The sequence below is a fragment of the Ranitomeya variabilis genome, chromosome 7, assembly GCF_051348905.1.
Source record: "Ranitomeya variabilis isolate aRanVar5 chromosome 7, aRanVar5.hap1, whole genome shotgun sequence".
Classification (NCBI taxonomy): domain Eukaryota; kingdom Metazoa; phylum Chordata; class Amphibia; order Anura; family Dendrobatidae; genus Ranitomeya; species Ranitomeya variabilis.
Genome location: NC_135238.1, coordinates 229,023,710 through 229,036,042, shown reverse-complemented (window position 1 = coordinate 229,036,042; position 12,333 = coordinate 229,023,710). Strand labels below are relative to the sequence as shown.

The 12,333-nt window shown below is 40.3% G+C and overlaps 1 protein-coding gene and 1 long non-coding RNA gene across 26 annotated transcripts in view; one reads left to right on the top strand and one right to left on the bottom strand.

Moving 5' to 3' along the window:
• Positions 1–12,333, bottom strand: part of LOC143784608 (uncharacterized) — an 86,781-nt gene that overhangs the window by 55,411 nt on the left and 19,037 nt on the right. The gene's annotated exons all lie outside the window — the stretch shown is intronic.
• Positions 1–12,333, top strand: part of R3HDM1 (R3H domain containing 1) — a 149,796-nt gene that overhangs the window by 126,011 nt on the left and 11,452 nt on the right. For 11 of the 21 annotated variants that reach the window (XR_013217838.1, XR_013217839.1, XM_077273051.1 and 8 more), the window contains 4 exons: positions 1,838–1,992; positions 5,815–5,916; positions 9,362–9,631; positions 10,067–10,190. Coding sequence is in view for 16 of the 21 variants with exons in the window: in XM_077273051.1 (XP_077129166.1) it covers positions 1,838–1,992; positions 5,815–5,916; positions 9,362–9,631; positions 10,067–10,190 (651 nt within the window). In the remaining 5 variants the exon portion in view is untranslated. The remainder of the gene's footprint in view (positions 1–1,837; positions 1,993–5,814; positions 5,917–9,361; positions 9,632–10,066; positions 10,191–12,333) is intronic. The other 10 variants (XR_013217840.1, XR_013217841.1, XR_013217842.1 and 7 more) reach the window with 2 other exon arrangements.

Sequence of the window (12,333 nt, the reverse complement as noted above, 5' to 3'; positions counted from 1 at the left end):
GGGGTTTGGGGTGAGCTGGACCGCAGAGTGAAGGCAAAAGGGCCAACAAGTGCTAAGCATCTCTGGGAACTCCTTCAAGATTGTTGGAAGACCATTCCCGGTGACTACCTCTTGAAGCTCATCAAGAGAATGCCAAGAGTGTGCAAAGCCGCCATCAAAGCAAAAGGTGGCTACTTTGAAGAACCTAGAATATAAGACATAATTTCAGTTGTTTCACATTTTTTTGTTAAGTATATAATTCCACATGTGTTCATAGTTTTGATGCCTTCACTGTGAATGTACAATTTTCAGTCATGAAAATACAGAAAAATCTTTAAATGAGAAGGTGTGTTCATACTTTTGGTCTGTACTGTATATGGTAGGAGATTTTATAGGACTCCTCATTCCACCCTCTCTATAACTTTAAGGCTAAGGTCCCACAATGAGTATTTGGTCTGTTTTTCTTTTTATGCATATTTTCTTGCTCAAGAAACAAAGCTTTTTACAGTTCCAGGAAAGTAGATGAGATGTGTGTAAATCTCGCTCCCATTGTTCTGTTTAACGTCGTGGAAATTGACCTGCAGTGTGTTTTTAAAACCCACAGCATGTGAGTTTCTTTGTAAATATGCAGTGTTATTTTTTTTGTGAATTTTCCCCTTAGACTTGAATGAATTGTGTAAAATCTCCAGATTTAAAAACTCCATGTGCATTTTTAGAGCAGTTCCTCTGTAGAAAAGTAGCAAAAACGCTTGTCATCTGCACTTGACGTGATCAAAGCTCCGCAAACAGGATGTTTCCAAAACAAAAAAGTTTTACTTTTAAACATGACATGCCAAAAAGAAACAAAAGAACAGAGATAAAAATGCATGAAAGAAAACAAATAACCAAAAAAAATCACTAAAATGCAAGTAGCCTAAGTTAGGTATATTGGTGCAGAAATGCTGTGGAAAATCGCTCCTAACTTTTTAATCTATAGTTCTAATATAAATCATAAATTTAAATATTGCATTTAGTCTAAAAGCCCCAAAAATCGATTTTTCGATTTTGGTCTAGGAGAGAAATATAAGCCTTTAATAAATTGTGATATAGGGCTTAAAATCACCATAACGAGTTCTTATCAATGATACATCGTTAGCGCTCGTCAGACTGCATGTGCCAGTCAGTTTTGAATGCTCAAACTTTATGGGGCAATTAATTGTTTGTTAGCATTTTTGTGGGCTGCTTATCCTCCGTTTACATGTGGAGAAATGTTAAAAGATGCGATTTATCTGATCGCCCGGTATATTATACGAGGCCAGTGATCTGCTGGTTGCCGGACATATTTACTCAGGGCAGTGACTGAAAAACAAGCATTACAATCATATTCAACCTCTGCCCATTTTGTGCAGCTTGTACTGAGCAGTGTGAGATCTCTGTAGCAGCAGGGAGGAGGGACACTGAGGAGCTGTCAATTTATCAAGGTGGGCAAAGGTTGAATTACACTTTATTAAAGGATTATTCAGCCATTCTGACATGGATTTTCAAAGTAACTACAGCAACATCATCAGGTCTAACAGATCTATTTAGTAATGGCTGCAGTTTGTGTTGTGAAATCCACTTTTTAAGTTCTTAGTGGATCAACATGAGACCATTTTGAATGGATCCTAAGTTCTTCTGCAGGGTCAAAATTGATGTCAACCTGGTTATTTCATGATCAGGACCTAACCTCAAGTGTGAGAGAGGTATATTTATTGTCTTAGAGCCGCTTAGTACATGTCTGCAGGTTTTACAGTAGGGGATTTGGTTGCTTGCACCGTATCACTGACGACGTGCTCATGATGAAGAGGAAATGACCGCACTGACTCTTCTGTTCCCGCAGGCCAGCCATTTATAAACCCAGACGGCACTCCAGTGGTGTATAATCCTCCTGTGACTCAGCAGCCAGTTAGGACCCAAGTGCCTGCCCCTGCGCCCCCTCCTCCACCCCCACCCCCGCCCCCTCCGCAGCAGGCTCCCAACCACCTAATACCACAGGTACGTACAGCATCGGGGTGCAACCAGATATTCCGTCCCGCCACAGGAACTTTTATTTTTGTCCCCCCCCCCTTTAACACCACCTAGTTTTGGGGTGCTAGGGTTGTGCAAATGTAATACAATGCCATGTGAAGTGTGATGTTACCATATGACATCATCGCAGCCTTATGATGTCACAGCAGCAGTCAGGCGCTTATGGGCTTTGTTAGCGCCCAGATTGCGAACTGTTCTATGCAAGGTTGATATCAATTTGCGAATTTTTGGATCAATTCCCCATTCTGTCTGACATGGTTACCCTTATAATGAAGGACGTATTGAAGGTCCTACAACAGTCAAAAAAAGGAAAATAACAATTTGGTAGGACGTTACCATCAAAACACAAATTTGTTTGCTACAAAATGTAATGTCGCAAAATAGTATTCTGCAACACCGATTTTACCATAAACGTAGATATGACTAGATAAATAGGGCTGAGCTGCAGTACCCCACACAACCTGTGCATAGGGTTGGCGCTGTTTTTATCTTTATTTTTTATTTAAATCAGCTAGCATTCTCCAAACCTGGACAATCCCTCTAGGTAAACTTTTTCAGCTCTGGTCATCAACCCTGATTTGTCACATTTTTTGCTATTCTATTTTTCTCCTGTGTTTCGCACTGTGACTCCCACAACACCACATATCCCTCTCGAAGCGGGCCAGAATTTATCTCTGTGTCATTTTTGTAGTAGAGGGTTATGAGTAAGCGAAAATGAATGAGTGTAGGGCTGGCGAGACATCAAGTATCAAATAACCAGCCTCAGCAGTAAAAACTAATTCCGGGCCATGGGCTGTAGTCTGGATAGCTGGCTGAGGAATCTGACACAGCTGTCAAAGCCGCTTTGTGTTTTAATGTTTCACATTTAGTTTTTAAAGTTATTTGTCTCCAACAAATAACTATTTTTTCTAATTTTGCTGCTGCATTGCCACCCAGTTGAATGCGTTATATATAATATAATATAATATAATATATATATATATATATATATATATATATATATATATATATATATATATATATTAAACCTAAGTAGATTTCCTGTGCTACACTTTATTCGCCTCTGTTATTTCCTTCTACCTGTGTCATCTCTTCTGAATGCTACTCTTATTAATGTGTATATTGAAATGTAACATCTGCCAATTTAGAAATCTTTTCGTGTTACAATTGGGTAACTTGCAGTACCACTTCTCTCCACCGTCGGCAGCAGATTCTTGCTCTTGCTTGTAGCCTTACGCTATTCTGTAGTGCAGCACTGTGCTATCGTCATCAGTCTCGTAGACCATAAGTGGAGCAGAGCCACGCATTCTTAGGGCTCTTCGGAGTCCTGTTCACTGGATCTCTGCGGTCCCAGCTGTAAGACCCCCAACAATCAGTAAATTATTCCCTGTCCTATCCCTAAAAAAAAACCTCTTAAGTACTCCCATCAAAGTTTATATCCTCTTAATATATTGCAGTCATCATGTTACGGTATGTATCTCTGTGTACTTACAATTGCTCATTTTGCCTTTCTACCCAGTTAATTCTTCTCTTTTTCATTAGGTCTATGACCTCACGTGATTAAGAACTCACTATCTGAAACCTTCTAAGCGTTATGTAGTAATAGGAGGTCAATTTTCCCTGCTTGACTCACCAGACACTGCAAAAGTCCATCACCAGGGCAGCTGGGTTAATAGATGAGGAGGGGAATGATAAATACAGGGACTAGAGACTTCCTGTTTCTACATAGAAAATGATTAACTGGGTAGAAAGGCAAAATGAGCAATTGTAAGATCACAGTGCTGTATAATATGATTGCACTATATTAAGAGGATAAAATGATGGCAGGAGGAGGAGTGCTTCTTTAATATTGGAAGCTTGGGTCAGTGGTGCTCCATTAATGGCTGAAATGAAGCGCTCAGCTAAGCACCTCTGCTCCTCCGACTGTGATCGTCTCTGCTCGAGAGTGAGAAGAAGACAGATATATGGGCTGATAGGAAGTGTAACCCAGCCTTTGTAGAGATCCGAGCTGAATGAGCACTTTTACCCTTTCTTTTCCTTGATCACGCTACAGCGACTCTATTTTTGCAAATTAATTTAGCTTTGGTTCCTCAACACTTTCTTTCAGTGTTGGCTCCGGGAGTCGGACCCCCACAGAAACGATATTGATGATCTCTGAGAAATAGGTTCAGTATTAAAGGGTCATTCCCCCTCCAAAAAAAAAAATGTTATTTCCTGTTTGTGGGATAGGAGATAATTTAATGATTTGGGGGGATCCGATTGCCTAAATGCCTGGCAATCCCGAATATGAGACCCTGGAACCCAGAGAACCCGTCTTAAATGGAGCGGAGGGGCACATGCCCGACCTCTGCGTTAGTATCTGATTGTACATGTGCCTTATGTGAGCAATGTAACAGGGTGTCCTGTAACGAACAGACAACGAGCAGCGCCCTTTATGTATATTTGTGAGACCCCGTAAATCTGCTTTGGAGGGAAAACCAGCGTCCGTGTAATGTTATGTGGACGGCTCAGGCAGGCGTGGAGTGCAGTCTTCTCGGATCACTTCTGAGTGGCAGGATATGGAAAACGAACCAAGCGTCAGTAAAGATACCGACATATTGTAGCATGGAAGGGAGGAATTCTCTGCACTCAGCAGCTTCAGATCTGAATACTTTATTAATTCCATGTGTCACCCAATACACGGGGGGAATGCTGAAGAGCACACTGCCCTTGTACAAGGGGGAGATGGAGGATGACATGAATTTCTTTTTCTTCGCTACAGAAGGGCTTTTTCATACAAGGGTGGTTCTGGTTAGGGTTTTTAATTGAGACAATAAAAAAAAACAAAAAAAACACGCACATAAAAAATATTCTCAGTACACCAAAAATAAATTTGGATGAAAAAAAAAAATAATATTTTTTTTTTGCTAATGTAATTTTTTACCTTTACTTTTGTTTAAATAAATAACTTTGTATATTGATACATTGATACATTATTGTAACAACACAAAGTTGTCATTTTTATTTTATACTGGGTTCACTGGAAGTTCCCGGCCCTTCATGTGTGAATTTTCAAAATACAATTTTTTTAATTTATTTTTTCACAAGCCATAAATATATAATTTTTCTTCTGAATTCGGCGTTGTTTTACTCTTTGTTCCTTAGTTTCACTGGCTCCTTCTTCCTTGTTTGTAAAGCTAATCCTTTTTTCTAGCCAAAAAATAGCCATCAGCTCTTCTGTGTTGTCTTGATGACCACACCCACTTGGCTATAATGATTAGATTTACATACAGGGACGGGAGGGAACTATATCTCGGGACCGGAGAGGCACAAGAACAAAAAAAATAAATACCGTAAATGACGCCGCAATCAGAAGAACAGTGCCATTTAGACCAATACATATGTTTGGAAAGTGACGGCTCCTCTTCAAAAGTTTTACGCAACAAAAGTTCTCACTTTACCAGCGACATGACGCTCCCGTGCTCAGGCTTCACTAGGCCTCCGCCAGTCTCTGTTTGCCTGTCTCCAGTAATGATGACATTTTCCAACATGTAATCGATGCAGTCAGAGGATGTAGCGGAGACGTATGGGCACCGCTGAGGTCACCGCTGCGGCCGATGATCCCCTACATATATCACATGTCGGGTCAACGTCCTGGCGGGAGCCATATGAACATAGAGCCAGCGGAGGACCAGGAAGGGCAGCGACTCGGCCTCTCACGTTCCTATTGTTTAGTGTCGTTTTAAGTGTTTCCATCTCTGTTTTTCTTGTCTTTTATTAACCAAGTTTGTTTAACTGTTACTCCTTCAGCCTATCCGGTCTCTGCCATCCTCTTCGCAACCTGTTCAGTACCCAGCCGTCTCTTATCCACCCCCGCTCCTGCAAGTCTCACCCACTCAGCAGTACACTGTGGTACTATCTTCTGCTCTATTTTCTCTGTGCTGCTTAATCTCTGTGTTTTTAATGTATGTGTGTGTCTAAATTATAACAGTTAAATCAAACTTTTCCTTTTTTTTTTTTTTTTTCTGCTATATTTTCCATCTTATAATAACAAATCTTTTGGCTGAAAGCTCCCAGAAAGCAGAATTTTTGTGCCTGATGGTGGGAATTTTCATTATTGTCCTTTGCACTTTGAACCTCTTGGAAAGACTTCAGTAAAAGTTACATTGTTGTAAATAAAAAATTGTAAAAATCTTGGCTGCCTTCAGCCACCACTAGGGGGCACTAACCATATCCAACGGCATACACCTTCTAAGGACCTGTGCAGAGGATCTATACAATCAAGTATAGAAATAATTCCTCTAAAATTATTGATTCGTGCAAAATTGGAGGCATCCAGAAGGAATACAAGATAAACTGGAGATACGGCTTAGCTATGCATAATACATAGAAGATGATTGATGATTGATTCATCACCCCGGGCATCCGGCGGGTGGAGGAGAACGTATTCACCTTTCATGGATAAACCTTCCTTTCAGGGTTTTTAATCAAGTGAAATTGTTTAGTTGCTCTGGGACTTTCTTTCATTTTATGTACAGAGGTTTCCTGGGATTTTTCTTGTTTAGAGTTCTGCATCTTCATTTTTGTAAATACAGTGGAAATGATCCTGAAGGAAACTGGGAAGGGGGGAGAGCATATGGAGAATTCGACCTCCATCAAAATACAGGTCACCTCAAGTGCAAATACTTAATGGGAAAAAAAAGAATTCTCAAAGTTTGTCAAGTTTTTATTTTTAACAAACTTTTCATTAATCGAAATAATTGTGAAGAGGTTTTCAAGGCTGAACATAAAGTTCCAAGTCACTTTTATGTGAGTACAGATTGCTAAATCCTGACAGTGCGCAGCTTGTGTGGACACAGACGGAAGCATCTTGCTACTTTGGAAGTGGAATTTGGGACCCTTTACCTCTTGGGCCCATGTGCGGCCGCACAGGTTGCACCAATGTTATATCCACCTCTGTTACACATTATGCACACTGTCAGGATTCCGCTCTGTTACCAGTTCTGCAATTTGCCTAAGAGCTGGTCACATTCCGACCTAGCTTCTCTTAATAGTATGATTGAGAAAAGCAGGAAAAGTTTAGATACGACACATGATAAGTAAGTCGCATACTTGAGCTGGCAGTAAAGGGCAATCCTGACAGTGTGCATATTGGGCAGTTTTCAGTGGCATAGAAATTTATGTTTAGCCCTAAAAGACCTCTTTCAAATAATATTCCCTGAACTGGAAAACAATGAACGAATTCAGAAAGTGTTACTTTTCCGTAGGAAGAATTTTATTTTTGTTATTTTATTTTTGTTATTTTTTTTTTTAATTTTTCATACAATATTTCATTAGTTAGTCATGTATTCAAGACGTATCAGATACTTAATATTTTTAGTTTTAAAACACTAAAATAATCTTCTAATCTTGTTGTTGTTTTTTTGGCCATCTTTTATAAGAGAAACGCGTATCTTTCCCGTTAGGATCCATTTCCCAGATTGATTCTAGTATCTGGTGACTTGCTAATTACATCCACATCGCTGTATCTTCTGGAATCTAATAATTGCAGATGAAGTGAAATCGGGAAGTGAACACCATATACTGTAATTCTTTATGTAACCGCTTCACTTTTTTTTTTTTCTTCATAGTTTTTTTTTTATTATTATTTTACCGTATGGTAATTCTAATTGTCTTAAATCCCCATAATTACTCTCAGGACTCCCCTAATCATCCTTCTTTTTTGATTGTCATTTTTATAGATTGTCCGAAATTTTGCTAACGCAGTCCAAAGCCGTTCTGGCGGCATTATCTGTTTTCTTAATTATTTTTGAGCTCGGGGGATGTGTTCTGTATTGTTCCTGGATACAGTATGAACAATGCTGCTCTAAGCTGTTTTTTTTTTGCGATCCTCGGGGATGGCAGATAAAAAAGTGATGATGAATCAACGTTACTTTAATTGTCAAGGTGTTAATTAAGTCGAGAGAAGGAATGAAGGCCATTTTTTTTTTGTCTCGGAGTAGAAGAGAATTTTTCTGTTTTTGCCTTTTTTAATTGTTATTTTATCGTTTTTGTTGGCTAATTTGTGATGTTTTGGTTGTGTTTGTCTCTTTTATATTTCTTTATACATGTGCACACATTAGTTTAACATTTTAGTAAAAAATTACAAAAATAATTCTCTAAACTGTCTTCAACTGCAACTATTTAAACTCTGCAATATATTTCTCCATTGATTTCAATGTTGCAAAAAAATAGTGATCATCAATCTAATGATATAATTAAATTATTAGAATATCTACTTTTTAAAAAAATAGATATTTTTTTATTTGTAAATTGATCAAGTAGATAGTTGATTGTTGGGGATCTTGCTTCTTAATCACCCCAATAATCCTGAGGATGGGAGTCCCAAAGTCCCTCCCGGCGAATGGAGTGGTACTGAGCATGTGCAACCACAACTCCTAGAGAGGTTGAATAGAGCAGTTGGTCGTACATGCTCACTTCCGCTTTGTTCACACACAAAATTGGCATGTGATATGTGCACAAGGAGTATTTTGAGGAGTTTTTTGAGCCAAAACTCAGAGAATACTCTACAAATCCTCTACAGAAATGGAAAAACTCCTCAAAAACTTGGACATTCCGCTCCGTTTCTGTTCTGAAAACGCTGCAAAAAGACTGAGAGTGCACATAAACACCTGCTTTTGTGATGTGGTTTCAGGACCAAAATTATCATCTTCTTGAAAGTATTTGTTTATAGTAAGGCCTTGGGCTTCTTTTTGGATTTAAGAGCTTAAATTGTTATTCTTATCTTCATAAATGGATATTGTCGGATAGTGCTGGTAAAAAAAAATTATCAATTTTGCCGTTTACAGTTTATTAAAATTGTCAACCTTTCTTGAGATATTAACACTTTTTTGTTTACAGCTCTGTTGCCTTGGAGCCCGACCACCGCTGTTAGTAGAACATGCCCAGTGCTTACAAGCTCTTTTCTATTAAGCATGTACACCCAGTTTTGAAGCTTACCAGGATCACTGGACAGTGCTTTTACCTCCCAAGCAGCGCTTACCAGCTAGACAGCAGAGGTGGTCGGTCTCCCAAGCAACGAGCTAAACAAAAAGAAAAATCTTTATATCTCAAAAACGGCTGCAAATTTTAATAAGCAGTAAATTGCAAAAGTGATTGTTTTTACAAGCTCTATCTGACAACATCCATCGATGAAGGGGAGAATAACCCTTCAAGGGATTTTCTGAATTAAATTTGTGTTCTATGACTGTTATAAATACATTTTTAGACTTTGAAAGCTATACTTGTAATATGGATAGTTTATTATTTTATTTTCGGCATTATTGTTATTAGTGTTATTATTTTACATTTCTTCCAGCCAGACAACCTGGGCTCTCAGTTTAGCCATATGAGTCTTGCCAGACAGCCTTCGGCAGAGTCTTCAGATACTCATTCGACCATGTTCCAGTCCACCGTTGTGCTTCAACCCTCCGCACAGTCCGGCTACATCATGGCGCTCCCTCCTCCCCCTCCTCCGCCGCCCCTTGGACAGTCTTTGCCACCCCCCAACTTTTCTGCCTCCAGCCAGCCTGTCAACCCTACAGTGCTCCAGCCGCAGGGATACATCCAGCCCCCCTCCCTCCAGCAGGTACGGGGGTCTCCTCTGGGACTAGCTCCGGTGCTAATGAGGAAGATGTCAGTAAAGGACACCAGGAGCTTCTAGCGGCTGTTAATGGTGAAGTCGTGTTCATTAGCGGAATCCAGTTTCGGGCTTGAAGGTTTATTATTTGACAACAGACTCATTTGCGGATGTCTGTATTTTATTGGCAAAATGTGCCGTGCGGAGAAATGAGCCATTAAAATAATTTTTAGCTCAATTTTGCATAAGTTAACATTTTCCAATCATGAAATCGCAGCTGCACTGAAATGGTAATGTGTTTTATATTGGCATTATGTTGGCTCATGATCAAGATCACAATTGAGTTGGACGGGGGTGGGAAGTGATTGAATGAAATTGGAACTTCAGTCTTAAAATTGTTAACCCAATTTGCACTTTTTGTATAACTTTTTTTTTTTTTTTCAGATTCCAACCTGTTACTGTGCTCCGAACCAGTATCCTCACTCGAACCAACAATATCGGCCCTTGTCGTCAGTCCAGTTCAGTTCACAACCAAACCAAGCACTGCCACAAGCCGCCCACCAAACAGGTTTGTATTCTTGTTATCCTGCAGCCTCTTTCCCCCTCCTCGTATCTGCTGTGCCTTAGACGTGGAGCGGCGGGATGCGGGCCCGGGGCGCTGTATGAGAGGGTTTAAGTTTCTCACAGTGAACCGGTCTCTTTTCCAGCCACTTTATCTTCTTCAGTTCCATTTTTCATCTTGTAGCTTCGTCTTCCAACAAGTTTCTAGTGGCAGAATTTTGGAATTTCCTACATTTTGATCATGATTGTACAATGGGCTCATTGTAGGGAATACTATGGGCTATTTCTGTGTCTATCAGTCATTGGGGATCTCTGGCGCCTTCCAACGCTGCTCACTTCCACATCACGAGTGAGCGATGCTGATGACGTTATGACCCCCACACACCCGATAAAGTAGATATCATGCATGTGCCCTGTTCTGATGGACATGATGTGCACTAAACCTGGTGATCGTGCAGCTGTGTGGGGTCCTAACGTCATCGGCACCACTCACTCCCAATTTGCAGCTCAGCAGCGCCTGACAACCCCATTAATTTTCATTTAACTGGTTACTGAGATTAGGAAGTTGTGCAAAATTTGCTTTGCCGTCGTTTCGCCAATTTTTCTTTACGCCACCTTATTTATTTTGTGCATGACAATGGAGACTGAAATGTTGGACTATGAAGTAGAGCTTCATGTTGGGAAACCAGGCAAATTTTCAGGGTCTTCAGGTGCCTGATGAAGTCCCTGATCCAGGATTGAAAAATGTATATTTATAAGTAATAAAAGTTGGTGCAGTGCAACAAGTTTTGACTCCCCTGGATTTTGGGTAACTCCCACCCCAGCCCATTCCTCTATGTATATGAGTGCACATTGGCAATACAGTCTTGTGGCTCATGAAGAAGTGCGATTTTGAGTGACTCTGACCTGGGGTAACATGTATGCTCGCGTGGGCTTTTTTCTGGGTACTCCGGTTTTCCTCCATCATGGCTAGGTTCCTATGGCATTTTACATAATGTGGGAGATGGAAATGGGGGTCCCACTGATTTGCAAACTGAGGCTGGATATACACATCCGAGTGTTGGAGTCTGAGTACGGACTGTAATGTGCGGATCAGCCACCGCAGGGGTGGACATGTCATTGGTGCAACAAGAGATAAGGGTCCACTGCCACCCAATACAGGTGGAACTGTGCATTATCATGAGCTATTGGACTGGAAAGGGCCCAGATACTGTTCCTGCACAGAGGCCTCTTCTTTCTGTGTCTGATAGTGAGCCGCTGGTTTTCTGACCCAAACTCACAGCCTCATAGGCATAAGGGGGCAGTCAAGTTTGGGTCAAGAATCCCGCAGCCGGTGGGTGTATCACGGTCTGTATTTGGACTGCGAAACATGGGATGTATGAATCCAGCCTAGTATGGGATTATACAGATTTGTGGGCTCCACTCCAGACTCCACACTTCTCCTAATATCTAAGTTGAAGCCTTTAGGGGCAAACTGGTCAAGTTGGGGTCTTTTTCTATCTGTGCCCACCTCTGACATAATACATTAAAAGGGTCTGATTAAAACAAGTCATTACCCATCCATTTGATAGGTGATAACTTATTGATTGTTGTCAGTACGACTTCTGGATCCCGCACCGTTCGGCAGAACAGGCGCTTTAATGTAACCCCGTTTCCTACATTCGCTGTACAATGTCTGACAGCAGCATTTAACACGCGCTAGCATGTGTGCGAGTTGGTCTCTCAGCCCATCGGCACGCCCGTGATGTGTTGGCAGGTCATCGTTGGGTTGCATGGCCGGACTTCAAAACAGACCATATAATAAGTGAAAATTTAAAAAAAGGTCCAAAAAGTTCCAATCACCCCCATTAAAAATAAAGATATACCGGTATATAAAAATAAAAATGTAAAAATACACATTTATGTGGTTTCAATTACTTCGGGAAAGTCGGATCAATCAAAATATAAAAACAACTAACCTGATCAGAAAACACTGTAAATGGAAAAAAAAATCAAAACCTCCCAAATTAAATTTTTTTGGTCATCACAATTCTGTAAAAAATGCTGTAACAAGCGATCGAAAAGTCAGATCTATCCCAAAATGGTAAAATGGTATTAATAAAAATAATCCATCAAACGGCTCCATCAGCCAATGGCTGATTGTCCTGTAC